This window comes from Phascolarctos cinereus, unplaced genomic scaffold (assembly GCF_003287225.1).
Source record: "Phascolarctos cinereus isolate Bilbo 61053 unplaced genomic scaffold, phaCin_HiC Scaffold_3;HRSCAF=262, whole genome shotgun sequence".
Taxonomy (NCBI): domain Eukaryota; kingdom Metazoa; phylum Chordata; class Mammalia; order Diprotodontia; family Phascolarctidae; genus Phascolarctos; species Phascolarctos cinereus.
The window spans coordinates 136,511,336-136,536,736 of NW_027555736.1; the positions used below are offsets into that span (position 1 = coordinate 136,511,336).

Sequence of the window (25,401 nt, forward strand, 5' to 3'; positions counted from 1 at the left end):
AAATAATAATCAGTATGTATGGGAATTCTTAAGGTATTGCTGGTATAGGGAAGTCAATAAATTTCCCTGAAAGATAATTATTACGAAAAAATGTTTTCGCACACAGAATGGAAGACAAAAGAAAGGGAGTACAAATACTAAGAAAGCTCTACAAATAACATTTAGTCATGGAAAAGAGCACTCCCTTTTGTTTTCAAGGTCTAGTTGTACAGTGCTGTGTGTGTGTGTGTGTGTGTGTGTGTGTGTGTGTGTGTGTGTGTGTTTAATCTCTGTAGAATCTTTTCTACTGATTATTTTAAAGTCTGACCCACAGAATCCAAGCATTACTTCTAATGATGAAGAAATGATTAGATACAGTCTGGGTTGGGGGGTGGTCATGTGTCCCCACATTCCAAAGAAGCCAAATGCCAAGAAGGCAAACAACAACAGACCAATCTTCCTTCTCTCAATATCAGGTTTACTTTTTAAGAACAATGATAAGAAATAGCAGTAAGGCTATTTTGCCAATTAAAATGGCTCATATTTATGAAATCATAGAACCTCGAAGTATTGAAGTAGATACTTCAAATTATTAAATTTACTATGAAAACTAGAGTGGTTATTCCTGAATCTGATAAACTAAATCTTTGTGAATCGTCAACCTAGAGAGTCATTTATTGTGAGTAAACTGCAATCAATCAACAAGCATTTGTTGGATACCTACTGTGTACCAGGCACTGTGCTGGGCACTGAGGATGCAGAGGCAAAGGGAAGGTATTTCCTGTCATCAAGGAGCTTATATTCTAACATTCTACAAAATCAAGATTAAAATATTCTCCTTCCCTTTATATATCTTTTTTCCTTTGTAAAATATTTAACAGTGCCTGGCACATAATAGGTGTTTAATAAATGTTTGTTCCCATCTCCCTGCCTTTGATTACACTAAAAAGTGAGTAAAAAAATATTGGGCAATATGTTATAGGTAACATAAGAATGGTTTATCTAGGTACCCTAAATAGTCAAATCATTAATATTCCTAGGGAAATTTTTCACCTAACATATACAAGAACCATCTTAATTGGATTATTGGCCTTTTCCATACATCCTATTGGACCAGAAATCAAAGTATAACATCTTATAGGCATCCAAATATTTGTCAAATTAATTTTTAAAATTAAGCTATCATTAGTTAAACAAATTTAAATGTCTCTCATACCACTATGGATCATGTTTGGCAGGACAGATTGCCAGCCCTATGTTGGCACCAGATTCACTGAATTCTGAAACCAGAACAAGATAATCACTTTTGATGAAGGATGGAGGTAAAAAAGGACTCCTTACAACATAATGGCTGCTGAGACCCATGAAGAGTAGAATAGCTCATCTTAGAAGCCCATCTTGCCACACTGTTTCTCTGCCCATATTCAGTGATGTGTTAAGCAGCTGCTGCGGAGGCAGCTCAGCGGCTCCATACCCTGGTTCCCTGGCATAGCGAATGGCAGCAGATGGCCTGGAATGGAAATTTTAGCTCAACTGGGATCCAGATCACTGTATTTGCCCAGCTTCTGCAATCCACACACTTCTATAACTCTCACAATTCAGATGACATTTTTTTTCTGAATGACAAGGCAAGGGGTAAGGGAAAGGGATATTCTTGAAAGAGATGTTCTAGGCAGGTCAGGGACCTCAACTTTCAATACTACTACATTCTGCAAGGTAGCATCCCAAAGGGACCCTCCAATGTCTCATTTTAAGTGTGACCAGATCAAGGAGATACATACCTTCTGTTCAATCTAAAAGGAAGATCTAGCTTTTGAAAAGTAATGGTATCACTGAAAGCTGACCCTTCATTGTCTTAGGTCCTCTTTTTGAGGCCTGGTGCTTAATTATCAAAAAAAGAATCAAGATACTAAATAGGCACATAAAGACTTCCATAAAACCTTCCCAATACTGTATAAAAGCAAAAAGGTTGACAGAATGAAATTTTTATATAGATGAGAGATAATTCAGTCAACTAAGCCCCAATTACTACAGCAAAAGTTTGCCAAGGGCAAAGAAAAATGTCAAAAGAAGAGTAGGATTTTACTTAGCTACTCAATAAGACAGCCTCCCTACAACTCTCAGTGACTATAAGAGGAAAAGATAATGAAGAGAGAGAAAGAGAGTCAGCTTGGGAGTAGGGATAAGGTAGAAGGGGTAGGGAAGAGAGGGAGGGTGAATGCCCTGAGAAAAAAAGTGGGAGAGTGTCACATGAAGGATTTTGATTTTTATAGTTTCTATCTGTAATTAAATTGAAAATGTTAGTCTGAGAAAGATAAAATAGGGATTTTGTACAAAACAAGGTTATTTAATATTTTGTTTTAACATGATACCTTCACTTGGGAAAAGATAAAACAAATTACATGACAAGAACAAACTAGAAATCAGAATGATTTTTTAAGGCGTTTGGGGGTAGGGTGAAATTTGATTAGTCCATTTGGGAAGAGGTTTCTCCTGACTACTTTTACATGTTCTATCCTATGGGCTTAAAAAAAGAAAAAGAAATACATCCTATGCCAGAATGATTGTCACTTGATGAGCACAGCTGCAGCTATACATGATTTTCCTAGATGGTAAAAACAGCTTGAAAGAAATTCTGGGTTTAATTAGATTTTAAAAGCAATGTCAGCATCCTAGGAATTTAAGCTAAGTAAACTTTTGAGTGACAGTCAAGGTCATCTCTGGTAATATACCATGAATACCATCATAAAAATCAAATAAAGCAAATCTACTGACTTGACAACTGAGGACCACATAATAAAGTTTGGTTGCCGGGGTAGATGCAGTGAGGTAGTTGCAATTTCAGAACCATGCCTGACTGTATTTCATCTTCCACGCCTAGGTTTCTGTGACTAGTAAACTATAAGTAAGCAAAACTGGTTCCTCAGCAATGGTTACCTAGTCACCATCAAACTTAATTTTGTGAAGATCAACAGAACTATTTCCATGTGGTACATATGAGGATATGCATTCCACACCATTAAGCAGATTTCCCAGTAGAGCATCAATCTCTCTGGCTCAAAAAAGAAATCTTCCATGATGTACTTCCAATTTAGTTAATGTTTGCTTCTGACCCCAAAGGTAATATTATTGCCTGGAAAATCATAGAATTTTTGAACTGAGAAGGACCTTAGTAATTATTTTAATCCAACCTCTTTCATTTCACAGTTGGGGAAACTCATGCCCAGAACAGTGTAGTGACTCATCCAATGATACATAATTTGACCAAGGTCAATGGCAGAGCTAGAACCAGATTTCAGTTTGACTGTTCTTTCTACTTTACTGTATGTAGCACCTTCAGACTCTTCCAAATACCTGAACAGTAGAGCAGAGTCAGTAGTAAAATGGAACCAAATGTCTTAAAACTGGCATCCTTGAAAAATGAGGGTCTCAATTAACTAAAGTAGCACTCATAAGAGATAGGCCCATCCTCACAAACCCATTTCTCAATGGATGCATGCCCATTTGTTTTCCTCTTATCTATGCCTCTGGCTCACCAGCTTCCAGGCAGTGTCCAATCTTTGGCATGCCAGACAAAAAGAAGCCAACTGTTTTAACCTCGAAGCAAAACTTCCAATCACAGTTAAAGTGCTAATGTCCTTCTCATTACAAAATAAAAGGCATGTGTTTCACCTTAAGTGCTAATTCAGCTGTGAACATGAGCTCTTTTCCCCCAACAAGCATTGATTTACTGAGAATCTCTATTTTGCTGTTGTTTTCTCACCCTGCTTGGATCATGCATCCCTACTTCAAATTGTCCTTCACTAAGCAAATATCATTTCATTTGCAAAATCAGACCTGAAAGCATCTTCAAAATGATGGCAATAAGCAATGTTGCTTTTGATGTTACATCCATAGCTATTTATCACTTCATGCTTTTAGGGTTGTTTTTTTTTTATCAACTTGGCTAATACATATTGATTTTTCTAGTTGCTATTGTCAGAGGGCTTTTTATGAAAAGAACCAAACCAGCCAATGTGCGCAAAGCAAATGTCTTCCTATACTCACAGTGAAATGACAAAAATCATGAATAATCAAAACATGCATTTGTGTGAACCTTTCCCATACTATGGAATGATTCTTCTAGGACTGCCAAACTCTTGTTATTCAACCTGCCATCTTCTCTAATACTCACAAACAAGCACCAGTCAGTTTATACTTACACTGCACAAATTTAATAAAACCACCATACAGAAGAAAGCATGCTGGATTAGGATTTGAGGGATCTGTTATTCAATCCTGGCTCTGCTGGTTCTCAGTTGTATGATAATAGGCAAGCATGTCTATCAAATGTTGCACTGGTGTTCACAAAACATTTATTTTGACTACGTAAATGACTGAAGTAAACACTATGTATCTGGTTCATGAATTATGTGGACCAGACTGCTTTTAAAACACAATATACGCATATAAGAGCTACTGCTATTTTAATGGACCAACAGCTTCCATTGCATCAGATGAACAATCTTGTACCATACTTTCCTTTGGAAACAACTTGGCATAATCAGGCGATTTTTAACAGCCTTATGGAAATATCACTATCACAGATATAGCCAAGGGAAGTTCTCAAAATTTGAGGAGTAAATGTTAAAATATCCTGGATTCAAGTCAATATCATAGGGGTGAATATGAAAGCAGGAAGGAGCTTTAGAAGATCATTTGATACAGATCATTCCCTTCCATAGAATGAACTAAGTCATTAAGACAAGGAATTATCTACTCCACTTGAAAAAAAAATCTCTAGAATTAGGATTCCAGAATATCATCTCCTAAGCAATTTTTGTGTTAATCAAAATTACGGCCAAGAAATTCTTTAAATCTGATCACATATTCTCTTCCTATTTAATGTTCTCCTTCATCACCAACTATTCCTAATCTGCTAAACTCTTGGACTTTTCCTCAATGGAACTACAAAAACAGAAGGAGAAAGAAATGCAACTCTATAACTCTCTGGCCTCAGCACCCAAATGCAAGCCATTTAATAATTAAGCAGGCTCATGGATCAAATATGTTGACTCAAGTCCTGCATATCAGTGAAACTCAGTGTAATCTGGGGCACTGCTTTTTGGGGACAGTCATTCACTCTAGCGTTGGAACCAAGTGGCTCGAACAATAAAGACTAGCCAGCTATAAATCCCTCCAAACTCAAAGGATTACAGCTTATATGTTTAATTTATATTTAATTGCTCTGAGATATCCAATTAGCTTTTAAAAGTGAACAAAAATCCTTCTCATATATATATATGAATGGAGACAGAGAAAGACACATTGAGAGATTTTGTTTTGTTTTTGTTTGCTTTTTAAACTATAGCTTTCCAAGGTATCTAAGTGGCATGATGTAAATTCTTTCCTTCAGACATCACACAAAAGCTTCTTTTGGCAATGCTCCATATATCTAAAGCCTAAATATGGGCACTAGTTTCACTAAGCACAGAGCTGATTTCCCTTAGGAAGGGTAGGTGCAAGACTTATCAGCATGATCCAGGGCTTGCGGTCTGATTTTTTTGGGGGGATGATATATGTACCACATTTCAGGCAGGGACTGCAGCTGCTAAGAACACAGTCTGGCAGTCTCCGATTTTTAAATTTTTTATTTGAAAATCTTTGCTACATTTCCTTACTAGAGAAACCCTGCTTTCTAGCTACTGCCTATGGCCAATGTTTCATTCTATCAACTTCTGAAGAATTAGCATTTAAGACTGGGCTCTGTTGACTGGGTTCAGCTACTCTGGAAGGGAGGGAAGGCAGGAAGGCAGGAAGGCAGGAAGGCAGGAAGGCAGGAAGGAAGGAGGAAGGAAGAGGAAGGAAGGAAGGAAGGAAGGAAGGAAGGAAGGAAGAAAAGAAGGAAGGAAGGAAGGAAGGAAGGAAGGAAGGAAGGAAGGAAGGAAGGAAGGGAGAGGAGGAGAGAAAAAGGAAAGGGAAAGGGGAGGAGAGGAGAGGAGAGGAAGGAGAGAGAAGAGGAGAAGAGGAAGGAGAGAGAGGAGAGAGAGGAGAGGAGAGGAGAGGAGAGGAGAGGAGAGGAGAGGAGAGAAGGAAGGACCACTAGCCTATTTGGCTCTCGGTCTACAGAAGCAAAGACCTTGACCATTCCCTCAAAGATTCTCATTATTTCAGTTTCAGTTTAGAGCCCTCTTTTGCCCCATTCCTAATCCAGTCCTAATTTGACTTGCCATGTATGTCTTGATGCCCTTGCAGAGAATTAAGTTTATTGAAGATTAATTCATTTTGAAATAATCAACCTTCCTAAATGAACCACACATTCTAATTTGAAGGTTACACTTTATTTCATGAAGGTATCAGAGTCTGATGGAGAATTAACCTTTCTTTTTTATCTTTTTAAAAAATAACCTCTTCAAAGGTTTTAATAGGTGATAGGTTTTAATGCTAGGAGGGACCTCAGGTGTCATCTAATCTATTAGAGATTCAAGGCATGACCTCCCTCTAGATTCACATCTATACATTAAGTAAAATATTTTCAAGATAAAATTACTCAACCAGCTAATACCTACCTAGTTGTGCTGTTATCCAACTTATGTTTTTCCATCTTGTTCAAGGAATCTTGAGAGATGTTGTCAAATGGCCTCACTAAAATTTAGTTTCACATTAGTACCTATTGTAATGTATTAATTCCTATGGTAATGCATAGTATTAATATGTATAGTAATGTTTGTTATAACTGATTAGCTATTTCACTCCAGGCCTCACAACACATAGGGAAAGTGTGGCATAGATAGACGGCAGAACACTAGACCCAAAGTCAAAATGTCTCTAAATAGAGCAGGAACAGACCTGAGAGTCCATCAGATCTAATATCCTCATTTTATATATGAGGAAACTGAGGCCCAAAGAAGTTAAATGATTTTCCCAGGGTCACACAGTAAGAATCTGAGGAGGGATTTGAATCCAGGTCTTCCTAACTCCAAATCCAGTACTCTATCCATTATATTATGCTACCTCTCAAAGGACTTGGGTTCAAATTTTGTATAGGTCTGTTATTTATTGCCTCTGTTATTATTCAGTCATTTTACTTGTGTGCAGCTCCCCATGACCCCATTTAGGGTTTTTCTTGGCAAAGATATTGGAGTGTTTTGTCATTTTCTTCACCACCTCATTTTACAGATGAGAAAACTGAAGAAAACGGAGTTAAGTGACTTGCCCAGCTTGTGACTTGACACAGCTAGTCAGCGTCTGAGGCCAGATTTAAACTCAGGTTTCCCTGACTCTGCACCCAGCATTCTATCCACTATATTACCTAGCTGCCCATGTTGCCTGTGTGGTAGGCCTTAAAGCCTCTTTTTTCCCTCACCTGTAAAATGATTACATGATAAGCAAATTCATATAACTATAATTTACTTCCCTAAATACATATTTGTATTCCTTCACCCCCCCCATACAGAATGTATAAGCCCTTTGAGAACAAAAACTGTTTCATTTTTTTAAAAAATCATCCTTGCCTATTAGTGTCTTGCTTACAATAGACATATAAGTGAATCACAAACCCTAAAGGTAAAGGGACCTTCCAAGTCATCTAATCCAAACCCTTGCATTTTACAAATGGGGAAACCAAAGAGGTTTTGTGACTTATACAAGGTCACCCAGGTGACAAAATATGGAGTCAGAAATTAAGCCCAGGTCCTCTGACTCCTAGTCTAGGGCTCTCTTTCCATTATGCTACCTGTGTTTATTCAACTGAATTAAAGTCTCAGGTCCTTTCCAGTTTTAAATTCTTTGATCCCTTCATTTTATAGATGAGGAAACTGAGGCTGAAAGCATTTTAGTGACTTGCTCAAGGACAACAGCTGGTTAGTTGTAGAGACAGAATTCTAAAAGTGGCCTTCTGATTACAAACCTGGTACTCTTTCCACTACATCATTCAGTACGGTGGTAGAAATAATGATAACAATGATTAACAATAAATGATACCAACTCATGTCCATAGAGCATAAAGGTTTACAAAGCAGACCCCTGGGAAAAACAACCCTGTAATGTAGGCAGTACAAATAGTATTCTACACATTTTACAGATGAGGGAGCTGAAACAAACAAACAAAAAAAAAGACTGAGCAACTTGGGTGTGGTCCCACAGGTACTAAGTACCACAGTCAGTATTCAGATACTAGCCTCTGGATTCCAGGATAAGTTTTCTTCCTAATTTACTATGCTCAGCCATCTTACTCCTTTTCTCTGCTGCGTGTTACACCTTAGCTTTTGTGTGTCCATCTCCCAGGTCCCTGAACACAAGCTGAATTGAAAATGAATGTAGACTTTCTGCAATTCCTACTGCATTTCAAGGCATTTGAACCAAGGGATTCTTTGATTTCCCAGTTTCCCTAGTGCCTTGCTAACCTGCAGGGCACTCTGTTTTCCCTCAGCCTTTGGTTGGAATGAAGCAACAACAGCAAAATATTAGGTCTTGTACACTTCCCCCACTCTGTTCTAAAAAGATAATTTCCTCCTGACAAGAGCTTTGCCAGAAAAGTGATTTGTTAAAACAGAGCACAATATGTTACTGGATATATGCCACAAAGCATCAATCATTACTATTCCATCCATTATTAAGGGGAAGATTTCAAGGCATCTGTCCAAAGACTAAATAGAGACAGCACTTTAACTTAAAGCCCAGGCATGCAGTTTAAAAGCTTGCATGCCCTTTTGTCTTGCTTTCCAGGGCTAACCATTATAATATTAATTTTTCCTACATTCCAAAGCTCCCAATGTATTCAAAATTGACATGAATGACAGGCATGCTGTGGAGGTGAAATCAACTTTTGCTCAATAAACTTTAAAGGGAACAAAAGGTGTCAAATGCAACCACAATTTTAAATTTCAATGAACACCAAACTTTTAGTCAATATCATTTATATTCTACACATGAAATTTTACTACATAATTTTCCAATTCATGACCTCTTCTCGAAAAAGAAAAAATAAGGTTTTGAAAAAACATGAAAGCAATTTTCTCTTATTTGTCCTCAAAATTGGCCAAATAGAATACTGATTTAAATTTATCCAATACTTATATCATCTTTTCTTAATAGCCATTTATTCAGAAGAGATTTTTAAAGGGATTCCTTTGTAATACATTATAACGATACTTTGAATAAGCTTATAATTGAATAAAAATTATTTATACTAAAACCAATCACTTCATTAGTATGCATTTATTCCTTGTGGATTTTCATGTTTTTTACTGAACTTTGATATCAAAGTTTTCAACACATCATCTATAGCTGACTTTTAATGAAATAATTAAGTAGTAGTTTTCTTGCTGATGACTTCAAAGGTATAAATCTCTTATGTCACCTCTCATGTTGTTAGTATAAAAGACTTTAATTAAAACTATTAATAAAGAAAAGATCCATTATAATGATATTTTTTGCTCTATTACCTAAATGTAAGTTTGGTTGATGACACAGTATAAAGCTCTTTAAGTTCTTATAAATATAAATACTGAGAACCTATAAATCACCAAACAGTTGAAAAGGAATCATTGTACGGTTGAAAGAACATTGAACTTTAAGTCAAAAGACTTAATCCTAAATCTTGAATATTATATTTAATTGTTCTATGGTTTAAAACAAGTCACTTAATTGCTCTGAGCTAATTTTCCCAATCAGTAAAATAGGAAGTGGAAAATTTTGAATGTACCTCATTCTTTTGTTGTATAGCTCAAAACAACACTTGAATATGTTATTTATTGAGTTTCTACTACATTCTCAAATTATATTAAGTGGTCCAGGGTTAAAAATAAAAAGAATATGATCCTCAAGGATATGATAACCAAGTTGAGGAGGCAATATCCAACACACAAAAAAACAATTATCTGAACACAAGGACAGGGTTATGTTGTACTGGTAATTGCCACAACTAAAATTTTAAGAAAGGCAAGATTATGTGGGCTGGAATAGTTAAAGGAAGCTCCATCAAAAGCATGAGCATTCAAGTGGTCTTGAAGAATGAGTAGAAATTGGAAAGGAAGAAGAAAGAGGATGTCTACTCCAGGAAGGGTGAGTAGCATGTACAGAAAAGCATGAGACTAATGTGACCTAATGTGTACAGGGTAGGAAAAAGAGACTAATCAGAGCAAAGGATATGTTTGGAGAATAGTAGGAAATAAAAGTTTTAATATATTGTTGTAGCATAGGCTAAATTACATAATAGCAACAAAGGCGGGGGTGGGATTTGAGAACAGTTTAGAATAAAATGTTAGTTGTGCAGTAAAAGCAGTAAGTACAAAAGAAGATCAAAGAAGAGAGCTGTGAATTTGCACTGGTGTTATCAGCAAACACTTCCCAGAGGTCAGACCTGTCCTTGAATGATGGACGAGATACAATTAAGCAAAAAAAAGGACAAATGACATTTCAGGTTTGGGGGGGGGAAGTAAAGGAATAGAGATGGAGTCAGCATGATTTGTGGGGCATAATAAGGAATGTAGGCTGAATAGAGTGAGGGATACATGTTGAGAAATGACATAAATAAGTTTGATTAGGAAAAGTAGGGCCATATTAAGGGAAAAAACTTGAAAACTAGACAGAGAAGTTTATAACTGACACTACATACAATAGAGATCCATCATTGCTTGTTAAGTAGGAAAGTAATACATTACTTGTGATAGGCTTTAGAAAAATTAATATGCTAGCATAGTACGTCATGAGTTGAAAGACAAGAGAGAAGGTGGGAAAGAAAGATCAGGTAGGGGAAGTTGCTGTAACCAAGAAATAGAGTAATAAGGATTTTTTAAATGGTGATGGTTCAGGACAGCTAGGCACTGCAGTGGATACAGCACCAGCCCTGAAGTCAAGGAGGACCTGAGTTCAAATCCAGCCTCAGACTAAACACTTGACACTTACTAGCTGTGTGACCCTGGGAAAGTCAGTCACTTAACCCCAACTGCCTAAAAATTTAAAAAACATGGTGATGATTCTTTGATGGTAATGGAAAGGAAAAAAATCTGATAGACAATGTAAAAGAAGAATAGAACTTGGTGACTGATCATTATGTGTAAAAAAAAAGGAGGAAGTAGCCCATATAACTTTAAATATTTAATCTGAAGACAGTAGAAGGATGATAGTGCTAATAAAACTAGGCATTATGAGAATGTAATATGATTTGCTGGGTGATACTGAGTTTGGTTTTAGAATTGTTGAGTGGATTGTCTTAAAAGTAGTTAGAAAAATCAAGCTGATGTTTGAAATGAGAGTTGGAGCTAGATTTCAAAAAACTGAAAATGCTGAAATCTAGAATTCACTGATATCAATGTTGGTCCAATGATCTTAATGTACCAGAGAGAGATTTTAACTATTAGCCAAGTAGCTGTCATCAACATCAGCTAGTCTTTGAAAGCACCTTGACATGAAGAGAAGAGACATTTCATAGAGATGAAGTGAATTTTCTATAGACTATTATTAGTATAAGATTCTTATTTAAAAACTTTTATAAATTATTCATAAAGCCAAAAGAAAGGAACTAGTTGATGGGAGAAATGGAGCAGCAAGAAAGAAGTATGCAAATAATTTAATTGAAACATTGTCAGGGCCCCAAAGTAAATAGTTCGTGCAAATGGATACAAATAATCCCTTTCCAAAAGGAGATCTGAGATCATCATTTGAGTGTAGCTGAATCATTTCAAAATCTAATCAAATCAAAAACAATCCAAGGTAAATTTTGAGTTGACTTTTACCAGCTGCCCAATAGGCTTCTGGGCTTCACAATAATTTGAATATTGAGGAAAGCTAGTCATAAGCTTTAACTCAACCATGACAAAATAAAATGGCCAATTTGGATGATTCACAGATACAAAGCTAATTCAATGATAAAATCACTCAAACTGACTGCTTGATAAAATTGACAGATCAATTCAGCCAAAATAATTGAAACAGCAGTCTAGTGCAGACACCTCTGTAATTGGAAAAGTAAACATGTTGCTTTAAAAAAAAACCCCAAAGAACTGCAACCTATCTATGCATTTACTACAGGATTATCCATGTATCTATCTATCCCCTTAGCACAAGTAACTGAGAGATGATTTAACATGAAGGCTTTGGTCTGAATCTTGTAATTGGTCTGTGATTTCTGGCCATTCTGGACATGCTCATGGTGAAATACTATATTTGTTATCTGGCCGCCTCAGAAATATTTTATGGTTTTTAATATCTGTCGCTTTCTCTTATTACAAGTGAAAAGCTTAATTTCTCCGATGATGATCACATTAGAGATATCTGTTTTCTGGGACTATATTGACTATATCATTCATAAAGATAAACTCTTAGATCCATTGGGTCTTGCTATGAAGCCAGGGATCACCTGGGGTTTAAGTAAAGGGCATTGACCAGCTGTGAATGAAGCACTTGTTCAATGAACTAGTAAGAGCTAACCCTGGCCTTTTGAGAAACCTATTTTCCAGCACAGGCATGGTGGGACAAACTGGAAGGGCATCAGTCTTAAGGTAATTTGTCCAGTTAGTTAGAAACATAACTTCTGAAATGCTCCTATAATAAATTCCAGCTTGAAAAATCAGCACCTCAAAGAGGAGCTCTCATGATTTAATTAATCTGATGGAAAGGCTTACACCAATTTTTTTTTCCCTAACCAGTCTAATTTAAGAATTTGCTAAATATAAAATTACAATTATGCAAAACCAAAATATAGCTTTAGCCTCAATCCCATGTATCCCAAAGGAGATAATTTAATATTTTTCTTCTGAAGAAAAAAACTTCCAGGGATAACATAAAACATGACAAGTATAATCCTTTATAGAGCTCTTCCTTCCCATTCCCTTCCTAAAGAAAATCACAAACATACCTGTTCTTGTGGCCATTTCTGTCTCTCTTCTGGTGTCCTTGCCTTGGTTTTAAAGCCCCTTTGTGCATCTCCAGCATGTTTTGAAGTAGGGGGAAGATTCAGTGATTTGGGCCTTCCTTCATGCCTGCTGGCACAGTGATCCACCTCTTCTTGTGAACATGTTTCTTTATAGTCATTTGGCACATTCTCCATTCCAACATGTTCTGGGCTCATTTCCCCTGTACTGTTGATACTGCTCATACTCATACTCATCTTGATCTCTGCTACGATCTGGTCAATGTCCTCCTCCTGTTCTTCCAGATCAGCATCCTCTTTTCTTAAGTGATAAGGAGATGTCCCACCTGAGTTTCCATTGGCTTCTGCTGGATAATAGTCCTGGTAACTTTCTTCACTTGGACAATATTGTATACTTCCCTCCTGGTCTTGGATCTCCAAAGAAGATACCTCATCTTCCAGAATCTGAACATGGCTTTCTGGGTACTCCTGCCTGTCTTCTGCATCATTTCCATCACGGTGCTGAATTTTAGATTCAGTCCATTCTTCAACAGCCTCCTGGCATTCATCAGTTTCAACATTATGCTCATCATGGGGAATATACTCTTCCCCATTGCAGTCCATTCCTTCCAGGTAACTGTCATCTTCAGGACAGTATCTAATGTAGTATGTGATTCCCTCCTCTTCTTCTGGAAGGCCTTCATCATAGTCTTCCTCTTCTGAGGTATTATTCACATAGTCAGAGCTGGAGTCTCCATCCCCACTGTTATCATTACACTCATGTTCCACTGGGGTGGGGCTTCCCTGCCTGATGGTGGCCAGCTCTACATCCTTTGCAGCATACTCTTCAAGTGAAAGGTCTGTTTCCTCACTCTTGGACTCTTTATTGTGAGAGGAAGTTGGGCAAGACCTCACTCTATGATCCAACATGTTGCTTGTGGTGCTCTGATGTTTCCTATTGGCCATAGCTGATTTCTTACACAGCAATCATTTCGAAGTAGTCACTATAAAGAAGAAATTTTAGAAAGAAGATATGATCAGAAAAAAGTTCAATTGAAATAATAAAATTAAATTAAAGTAATAAATTAAAATAAAACAAAATAACTGAAAATTAGCTACAATCTTGATTTCAGGAAAGATTTATATTATTACTATTCTAAAGCAACCATTTAATTTGGCCTAAATGTCCCTATCAAAAATTCTACCATACATAATTATTACACAAAAAATGTATCATGAAATTACAGAATAAGGACATTTGATTTCAAAAAGTATAGTGTCTGCCACATACTATGTGTTTAATAAATGCTTGTTGCCTTTGCTTGAAAAAAAAAAAAGAAATTTTAGTTTCAGAAGACACAAGGAGAGTTATATAATTAGTTATATCTCCTTCCCATAGTCTATAGTACAACTAAACTGATTTTTTTTCTTAGTTCTTTCTGAGACCCTCCCATCTCCTGACACCATGCCTCTGGCCTTGCCCTCCCCCAGGCTTGTAATGTGCTCCATCTCACCTGCACACCATAGAATCTCTTACCTTCTTCAACACCTAGCTCAGACACCAGCTTCTATACACCTTTCTTGCTCTTCCCAGCTGCTAGTACTCTCCCTTGCTAACTATCCTGTATTTGTGTTGTATTTGTACGTGCTCTCTCCCTTGAGGGCAGGGGCTGACACTTTTTTGTATCTGCATCCCTTGTACCTAATACAGTGCGTAATACATACCTCAAAATGCTTCTTAATTGACTGATATAAACTCGTGCAGATTTAAATCTGTCCATCTATTTATCTCTCTCCACTGCTTGCTGATCTCCCATAGTATTTATTCCTTATGCTATTCATTTACTACTTATCTTATAATGTTTTATATTAGTTGATGCATAATGATGATACCATCTTTTTACATAATTGTCTTATCCCCTCCCCCATTAAATCATAAATTCTGTGTCATAGGTCTTTAAATCCTTCAAAGTTCCTTGTATAGAGTAGCCACTCAATAAATAATTTTTTCATTGATATATTTATATTTATTGATATACTTATATAACTTTTCTATGGATGGCTAGAGTTGTATTATCATCAATATTCCCAGAAGAATCATGAAGAAAATATTTGATTTGTTTCATTTCATTATATATATATTTACCTATTTACTTAGGCTCTTCTAGTGCACAAGTGATCCTCAGAGTAAATTTGACATCTTGAGAAGCTATATTCACTCTGTCATAAGGTAGTTTCTAGCTCTAAAATTCTGTTGTAGGACACTGCTTAATTTCCTTCTAATGTCTGACCTGACCAGAATGTCTTGGTAGGCCTCCAGGAGTGGGGAAGTACACTAGAGTAGAAAGAACACTAGATTTAGAATCTTAGGTCAGTGTCAGTGGGGAAGAAGGTCTCCACCGCAATATTCCTGGCTCTGTGAATGTCCTTGGCCTTGTGCTATTTTTGTCAATGATATGGATGAAAGAATATGGATAAAGGAATGGCAGCTCTATCACATTTATAGATAATACAAAGCTGGGAGAAATAATTAACACTCTGGATGACAGATTCAGGATTCAAAATGATTTCATATAGTTAGTTAACTAGTTGATCACCTGAAAAAGATTAAGTCAAATAAGAATAAACATAAAGTTTTACACTTGGGTTCAAATAATCAACTTCATACCTATAAAATGGGGACATATGGGTAGAAAACATGAAAAATATCTGAAGTTTTAGTAGACTGCCAGTTTAATGTCACAGAGCAACATGGAAACCAAGATAGCCACACTAGCATATGTTGCATCAAGAGAACACAGGGTCCAGAACGAAGGGGGTATAGTCCCATTCAATTATGCTTCAGGTGAATTGAAGCAAACCATATCTTTAGTGTTGTGTTCACTTCTAGGAAGGATATTAATATACTAGAGAGGAGCCAAAGACTATGTTATTCAGGGATAGGTTGAAGGAACTATGTAAACAGCCTGCCAAAAGAGAGATTTAGACAAGGAGATTATGGTTGTCTGTAAATATCTGATAGCTGTCACATGGAAGAGAGAACTAACAGCATTTACCGTGCTTCCTTACAGAGGTAAGAACTAATAGAAGGGATGTAAATTGCAGAACCAGATTCAGGCTAAATGTAAAGAAAAAACCTCCAAATAATTAGAGCTATACAGAAATTAAACTGGCTGCTTAGGAAGAGTAGATTCACCCTCACTATAGGAATTCAAGTAAAGCCTAGATGACCACTTCTCAAGGATGCTATAAAGGCAACTCTTCTACAAATTCAACAAGATGGTGGCCTATGAGAGTTCATGGTTTGTGACCTAGATTCAAATTCCAACTCTGCTACTTATTAGCTATGTAAGGTTGGACAAATAACTTTCTGGAACTCAGTCTCCTCATTTGTAAAATGAAGGGTTTGTACTAAATGATCTCCCAGGTCCCTTACAGTTCTAGACCCTGAGAATATATCATAAGGTAGCATAATAAAGTTGTCCTTGAAACCCTCATGGCTTGAAAATTAAATTGGCTTCTAAAGCAGTGGCATTCCTAGAGAGAGATGCTCCACTAAATATCATCCTCTAGGGCCTGAGAGTTCTCCTAAATGTGCCAAGTTATCTTTACTCTCAAAGTCCATAAGAGAGGCTGGGCACATTATGGGGAGAGTTTTCTGGAAAAAAAAATAGATGTTCCAAGGAAACTAAAAACAACAGAAAACTAAAGCATATGAATTGAAATCACTAATCTCATTTATAGAATATGAACAAAAACATATGTGGTTTCTAAGGAAAGTTTAAAAATTGCAATCCTGTGTCTCTGTCTACCAGAATCTTTGAGCCTTCACTGTAACATTTACAACTTGAATATATGTTGGGGGAGGGGAAAAAGAGAGAGAGAGACAGAGAGAGAGAAGAGAGAGAGAGAGAGAGAGAGAGAGAGAGAGAGAGAGAGACAGAGAGACAGAGACAGAGACAGAGAAAGGTATACGTGTGTGTATGTCTGTGTATAAACACAGACACACACACACACACACACACATATGTGTGTGTATATATATGGTGAAAAATAATTCTCAGAGCTTTCCCCCCATTTCCACTCTCTTCTCTAAAGTTCTTCACAAGGACATTACTGATAATGAGATTGCATTGAGTCTTATCCTGGTCAAACTCCAACTCAAGCCAGAATTGATTTAATTTGCTCAGGCTTGGAGACAGATTCTTCTGCCTAAACTGCCCAAGGCTGAGAGTGGTCTAGTTGGAGGGTGGTGTGATAGAGCAGTATTTCCTCTGTCCAGAGAGAGAATGATGGCTAGATGACATCAGCCCCTGTTGAAAAAGTATTGTACCAGGATTAAGTGATCTAAGTCATGAACTTGAAGACCCTCATTTTAATATAGCCCACCTCCCAGTGTGTTGACCAGAGTTGACTGGCACCCCTTGGGAACACCTATTCTTCAAAGGACATATAACCCTACACCCCCAAATCCCCAATCAAGCCAGTTCTAGACTATAATTCCAATGCAATGCATGTCAAGCCAGTTTGAGAGAAATTAAAACATAGACACACACCCCAATTTTGTCTGTCTCTTTCTTAGAACAAACTGTTTTGGGGGTTAATAAGATATATGTGTGTGTGTGTGTGTGTGTGTGTGTGTGCGTGTAGATATAGATATAGATAATATTTATATACCATTGAGAAGTTATTATTGTTCTATTATATTAATAACTAATCATTAGATTAGGATTAAGTCTTTCCCCCCCCCTTTATTTCTTCATTCCTGGACCAGCCTCTTTCAGTCAGCCTCTGAAGGACATCGCTAATAGATAAGACTGCCCAAATCCCCCTGAAACAGGCTTCTGGATCTTGGGCAGCACTGCACCCAACTAGAAGACCTTAAACAGAATCTACTTCAGGTGAATTCCAGAGCTAAAGCAGTAAGTCTATGACCTTGCAGACCACCCTCGAATCTCCACTGTGGGTTAGAGCAACTCAGCTCATGAAGGAAAAAACTAACCAGTGTGGTCTGGGTAGAGATGGATTCCTTTGTCCAGACTGCTGGAGGTGGCTGAGTCTCATGATCAAGCCATGTTCTCAGCAGGAGGAGCTGAAGGCTTTCAGCCCATCTCCTCATTTGAAAGTCTACTCCCTCATTAATTTTTCACCAATCAGGGTTGATTTTCACCTACCAGGGGCATTCCCTTTTCCAAAGGTAGATAAGCATTCAGCTATCTCCTTGGTTTTTATCTTTGGTTACCAAGAGAAACTACTGACCATCAATTTATTAACATCTAGCCTAATTAATAAATTGATTCTTGATCACCCAGAAACTCTGCCTCTCCAGCTTTTCATTCATCTCACCATGGAGAAGACAATTTTTGGAAATTTAAAGTATACATTTTAAAAGTGGTATTAAAAAGAGACCATCACTTCCTCCTGTGTGTTAACATTGTAGGCAACTATGTACTTTGCCTATCTCTCTAATTCTGGCTCAACTAAAAGGATTCCATTTTTTTAATAAGGGACAATTTGTTTACCACTAGTCACTAAGAACATGTTTTTCAATGCTTTAGGAAATCTGTCTCAAAAGCATCAAAAGCATTAAAATGTTACCTCAAGTCTGTTGAATTCCATGGTTAACATGCCTGTTTTACAATGCTTGAATATTATTATTCAGGATTACAGTGAACGTAGTTAATTACAGATGAACACAGCCTCTATTCAAGATATAAAAGATCCTTGAGAGCAGGGACAATGTCTTATACATTTTTTTTATCACCTCAGTGCCCAACATATAATACACATTCAATACCTGTTTGTTGGATGAAAGAAACTCTGACTTTTATTCATATGGGCAACTAATTGCTATAGAGGATAGAGCTCTGGGCTTGGATTCAGAAAGAAGAGTTTTAATCCCGCCTCAGACACTCACTAACAGTGTCACCCTAAGCAAGTAAATTAACCTGTCTGCTTCAGTTTCCTCATCTGTAAAGGGGATACTAATAGTATGTACCTCCCATGGTTGTTATGAGGATAAAATGAGATAATTTTTGTAAAGCACTTTGTAAACTTTAAAGTGATAGATAAATGCTAGCTATTATTATTATTATTTTAAATTTGATGTTATTAATAGGTGAAAAATGTATTTTACATGTTTAGGTGCACATACATATATCTATACACACACACACACACGCACACAAAAATAAGCCTTCTGAATCAATGAAAGAAATGAAAGAAAGTGGGCTAAAAATGTACCTTACAGTGATATGGAAAAGGCGAAGAGAATTTTTTTTATCTTATGAAAGAGACACATAATTATATTTTGTCGATAAATATTTATTAAGTGCCTACTACTATTTGCAGGCACTGTGTTAAGTGCTGGGGATACAAAGAAAGGTGAAAGTCTCTACTCTCAAGGGGCTCACAGGCTAATGGGGGAGATAACATGTGAATGACGACATACAAACTATAAATACGGGATAAACTGGAAATAGTCAAAAGAGGAAAGGCAGTAGCATTAATAGGGGTAGGGAAAGGCTTTCTTAGAAGGTGAGATTTTAGCTAGGCCTTGAAGGAAGCCAATGAACCAGGAGGAAAAGATCCAGAGGAAGAACATTCCAGGCATGCAGAGACAGCCATTGAAAATGCCTGGTATCTAGAGATGGAATATCTTATGAGGGGTGAGTCGAATGCAGGATGTTAGCAAGAAGACAGGAAGAATGTAGGGGGAAAGGATGTTATAAAAGGGCTTTGAATGTCAGAGGATTTTATATTTGACCCTGTAGGAACTAGGGACACACTAGAATTTATTGAGGGGGAGGTAACCCAGAGGATTGCTACAAGTATTTATTCAAAGTTCTCAGGAAATTTTGATCAATTCACATATTCAGACAAACTGAGAAGCTGAGAAAACAGTTTTGAAAATTAAAAATTATAGGAAATGAAATCTAATGTGTAAGGAAATAAAGGGATCATCTCTAATAATCTCTGCTTGTCTTACATTTTTGTCTAAATAATTTGTTTATTCATTAATTATTAATTATTATTTTGTTTATTCAGGAACATAAAATGAAATTTAAAATTAAAAAAATAAAGTTGAGGAAAGAGATTAAGGGGAGGTGGGTTTGCTATTTAACTAAGAGAAACATAGAAGGAAAAAATTAACAACTAGATTAAAAAGAAATAAAAGGATTTAATAAATTAAGCAAAAACTCCAAAATCAGAGAAACGGAAGACAGAAGTGGGGAGGGGGAAATGGCTTCAGACAAAGGGGAAGAAAGCCAGTGGGAATAAGATTGCCTTTAAAAAGCAGATTAAGCGAAAGTAACTGAAGAGGCAAAGTATTCTCTTACAAAGGAAGAGAGGAAAATCCTAGTTTAAAAAAATGCTAAAGACAAATGGGGTAAAAAATAAATGTAACTCATAACTTTAAACATGAATTGATTAAGCAGTCCAATAAAAGCAAAAAAGAGTGACAGATTGGGTAAGAAAAACAAAACTGCATTACTTGTTGCTTATAAGAAGCACACCTAAAAACAAAGACATACACAGAATAAAAACCAAAAGGCTAAAACAAAATTTACTATGTATCAGATGAATCCAAAAATGGAGCAACATCGGAAAATCAAAAACAAATATTGACAGTGTATAAGAGATAAATGAGAAAACTACCTTATACTGAAAAGAAACACAGACAACCAATATCAATATTAAATTTATATGCACAAAATGCCCTCACATCTAAATTCATAAAGGAAAAATTAACTTAATTACAAGAAGCATGAAGAACAATACAATAGTATGAGATTTTAATGTCCTTTTATACCTTTGGGATAAATCTAACAAAAGGATAAGCAAAAGGGAAAATATAGAATTGATCAAATTTCTGGAGATACTAGAGCTTAAAAGACTTATGTAATCTTCTAAATAGAAGAAATACCTTCTTCAAAATTCAGATTCTTCAAGAAGCCTAGGAAAGATGGGCTTCCTACTCACCTCCCACTCTATAACTCCCCTCACCATTAACGTTGTATGTATCTTGTTATGTATGTAGTCGTTTCAAAGTTCACTTGAATGTGAGCTCATTGAGGACAGGAATCATGTTTTGTCTATCTGTCTATCCTTAGCCATTAATATGGTATTTTACAAATGGTAAAAGCTTAAGAAATGTCTGTTGACTGATGGCTATCTATGAATTTCAATTCTTGCTCTCCAGTTTTATCATTAGTGCAGTCTATTGCTTCAGTCTAAAAATTCCAGAGTTGACTATAAAGGGAAGTGGAAACAAACTAGAAAACATACTACCCATGTCAGGAAAAAACAAAACAAAACACCAGTGTTCTTTCATACCTTAAACATTCTGTGTAATTCTGGTTATTATACCCACAGAAATACACCCTAAAATTTTAACAAAGTACCAGTACAAACATAATACACTGCACCATTTGTCCCATTCTCCATACTGGTTGAGATATTTAGCTTATTTATTTTTCATTCTACCTTAAGGATAGCTGTGTATATAAATGGAGGGACTTTCAACAAAAGTCTTCATTAGATCAGGTAAGGTAAGGACAGAGAGAAGGGCAGTTCAGGTAAGGAAGATTAAAACAACTAATACTTTTCACTCTGGAAAGGTAAAGACTGAGAGGAGACAGTCTATTAAAAAAAACTATTAAGAGACAGATAATTTGAAACTAGAATTGTAAAATTAAGGAGCAGTCCCTACATACATACATAAAACTACACAAAAAAGCAAGAAATGTTGCATGTAGTCAATAATCATCTTGGAGAGCTCATTGTATTTACATGTTGGGAAAAGCTACTGTGACCAAAGAATTCTCACATAGTTGTCAACTTTTTGGAAAAGTTAGCTATGTGTAATTGAAAACTAGATAACTACACTTCCCAGCTAAAGTAACACTTGCCAAAGCTCACACTCTGATAGCATAAATTAAGAGGCCAAGGTCACCTTCTGCACCATGACAAGACACTGGAGCAGAATCTTTGTAGATATGTTAGTGGGCTGAAAATATAAATATTCTAGAAAACATTTTTTCCACTGCATCATTGATGTTGAAAGAAAAAAAAAACCTAAATGTGTGAAAAGTTATACCCTTAGCTTTTTGAATGTACTGTCATAAGTACCAGCATACCCTTTCAGTGAAACATCCTTTAATACCACTTTCAGAAGAAGACATTTTGCTGGGTGTTTGATCTAACATGGCAATTTTTTATGTTCTTAATTGCATTCTCAAATGGGTCCTTACTTTCCTCCAGTGATCCAACAAAGTTTTTTTATTAACTACTTTTCTTTTTTTTTTTTAGGCAATTAGGGTTAAGTGACTTGCCCAGGGTCACACAGCTAGTAAGTGTCAAGTGTTTGGTCTGAGGCCAAATTTGAACTCAGGTCCTCCTGACTTCAGGGCCAATGCTCTATCCACTGCACCACCTAGCTGCCCCCAACTATTTTTCATAACACACAAAAGTTCCTCTTTCTATGAGAGTGTTCTCAAGAACTCCAATGTAGTTGTAGTACTGATTTATCTATCCACAGGCATTGCTGTGGTATAATGAAAGAAATAAGACTAAAAATTTCAACCAATATGGACAAGTAGGGAAATTATACAGTAACTTGCATTGAGTGTGTGATGTTTGCATTTCTGCCACAGCCAAGTGACCTTTATGTGTTTTCCAAGAGTAGGCAGTCTTTCCTAGAGAAAGTAAAGGGGATTGAAGAATAATGTCTCTTCCCATACTCTAAGCTGTTAGGAGCATAAAGTATTCTTAAAGGAATCAGAAATGAGGCTGCAGTGGGAAGAAAAAAGGATATGAAGTGGAAGAGGGAAGACCTGACACTTGTCAAGATATGAGGAGTGAAGAGCATTACACAGAGGAGAAAGGAAAAGAAAAGAACATTTACACAATTTGGGATTTAAAATATATTTTAAGTTCTTTCTGAAGAGAAGGATGCTCAGTGTTCTGAGAGAAAAGTGCTACCTGTTTCCTAAATAGTGACATAGTAGAGCCACAGAAGCTATCGTGTGGAAGATCATCAAGTGAGGGTCAAAGGAAGAAGAAGGTAGTTGGTAGCCCCATTCAGGGCTACTGAAACAGCTTATTTATTGAGCTGATAATAATAGAGAGATAGGTATGTTTTCTTCTTCAGGGTATGTATTCAAGACAACAGTCACCCAAGACTTACCTTGATAGAACTCAGCTACTCACTTCCACTGATTAACGTAGGCATGATGACAGTGCCAGAAAGAACCTAAAAAGTATTACCAATGATTACAAAGTTTTGGGCAAGGAACTAAAGACCACAGGGACACAGGTTGTTTTGCCCACTGGTATCTACAGAAGGCAAGGGATGCAGAAGAGAAAAATAAATTTGGGAAGTGAACAATTGGCTAAGTAGGTGATTGTGACTGGAATTCGGATTCTTGGATTATGGTTCACAACATAGAGCTGACAGATTACTGGCCAAAGGAGTACACCTCATGGAAGCAAGAACACATTTGTCAGATATCTTGAAAATTTCATCAAAAAACACTTTAAACTAAAAAAGATAAGAAAGGTAGAAGAATGTGTGTGTGTATATCTCCCAATGAAAAGGAGCTAAAAGTTGAGAATACCATAGAAAGTAGCTACGAAGAAGGAATAAGAATAGGAGTTGAGAAACCAAAAGTTTACAGAAGTCAAAATTCAAGAAAGGAACCATTATGAGAATTCATGGCCCTAAATGTCTGTACAAAAATGCCCAGAGGTCCTAACAGAAGAAGGCAAATTCAACTTCATGGGTATCACTGAAATTTGGTGGAATGGAATCCATGATTGGGGTATGTCTCTGGGCAGGGTTTTATTTTGGTTTTAATAGGACCTGGGATTTCATCAGTGTAAGGAATGAGGAAATTCCTATGCCAATGTAGATCGGTCATTTCTCTGCAGCACAGTCATAGAAGTTGCTTGGCATACTGAAAGGTTAATTTAATCAATCAGCTAGTATTCATTAAGAACTTACAATGAGCTAGGCACTGGGAATATAAATATAATAAATTAAATCATCTCTACTTGCAAGGAACATTCTTTATAGCAGGGGAGACAACAAAGCCATCATAAATATATATAGAATAAATAGAAAGAAAATAAATACAAATAATTACAAATACTAAACTACAAGATGGTTTAGGAAGGAGGGCATTAGCAATTGGGAGGATCCAGAAAGGCTTTCACATAAAAGATAGTGCTTGAGCCATGTCTTAAGGAAAAGATGGATTCTATGAAGCAAAGGTCAAGAAGGTATGCATGGCAAACATAGGGGAAGGCCAATATAAAGGCACAGATATAGGAAATTAAGTGCCATGTGAAGAACATAGAGACCAGTCTGGTTAGCTACATGTAGCATGGGAGGAGAAGTAATGGACAATGAGGCTAGAAACATAGGGCGGGACAAGGTTATTAAGAATTTTTAAACATAAGCAAAGTTTATATTTTATCTTAGAGGAGATTGGTAGCCATGAGAGATATTAAATAGGGGAGTAACACTGTCAGATCTGCACTAAAGAAAAATCACTTTGGCAGCAGTGTGTAGGATGAATGGAAATGAGGAGAGATTTGAGGGAGAATTATCAATTAGAGGTTATTGCAATGATCTAGGCAAAAGGTGAAGAAGGCCTGAACTAAAGTGCTAGCTGTGTGAGTAGAGAGAATAGGTGAGAGATCTTGCCCAGGATCACACAGTTAGCATATATCAGAGGTAGGATGTGAATCCAGGTCTTCCTATCTCTGATGCCAACTCTGTATTCACTCTACCACACTGACTTTCTGAACAGAAATACCAACTACAAAAGAAACACAACAGGAAAAAAAATGAAAGGTTCTAGAGTAGCATTCTACATCATGTGAGAACATCCAAGAACCAAAAAAGGAAATTAAGATGGAAAATATTCGGGTGAAGATCAATGCAGAGACCAGTATAAGTGATTTTGTCATTGGATTATAATACAGACCACCTAGATGGAAAATAAGAAATAGATAAGGAGTTTGGGAAGCATCACAAACCTGAAATAGAGACATGATGTGGTCAGTCTTTATTCTGTTGTTTACTCATTTTGGTCATGTCTGACTCTTTTTTATCTCATCTGAGGTTTTCTTGGCAGACATTGCAGTGGTTTGCCATTTCCTTCTCCAGCTCATTTCAGAGATGAGGAAATTGAGGTAAACTAGGTTAAGGGACTTGCTCAAGGTCACACAGCTAGTGTCTGAGACCAAATTTGAACTCAGGTCTTCCTGACTCCAGGCCAGCCCTCTATCCACTGTGTCACCTACCTTCCCATAATAGTTATGGGGGTTAATTTTATCTAGAAGTAATCAGATATCTGCTGATTTGTAAAAATTTGAGAAGCTAATGACTTTTTGATTTGCCTTAGTGATAATTTCAACTTTCAAAAGAGAGGAAACAAAAAGCAGCAATGTTATTCTCACCACGTGGAGCAACTTGTTGCTGAGATAGAAACGCTGGGAACCCTGGAGAAAGTGACTACTCTCTTTAAGATTTTGTGATGGAGGAGAGGAAACCTAAACATAGTCTTACATGGCCCCTAGAG

At 36.7% G+C, this 25,401-nt stretch overlaps 1 protein-coding gene across 5 annotated transcripts in view; it reads right to left on the reverse strand.

Annotated features, from left to right (window-relative positions):
• APBA2 (amyloid beta precursor protein binding family A member 2) overlaps positions 1-25,401 on the reverse strand; it is a 368,344-nt gene that overhangs the window by 120,584 nt on the left and 222,359 nt on the right. For all 5 annotated transcript variants that reach the window (XM_078151178.1, XM_078151177.1, XM_020968667.2 and 2 more), the window contains one exon: positions 12,818-13,815. In XM_078151178.1, the coding sequence (XP_078007304.1) occupies positions 12,818-13,777 (960 nt within the window). In that variant the 5' untranslated portion in view covers positions 13,778-13,815. The remainder of the gene's footprint in view (positions 1-12,817; positions 13,816-25,401) is intronic.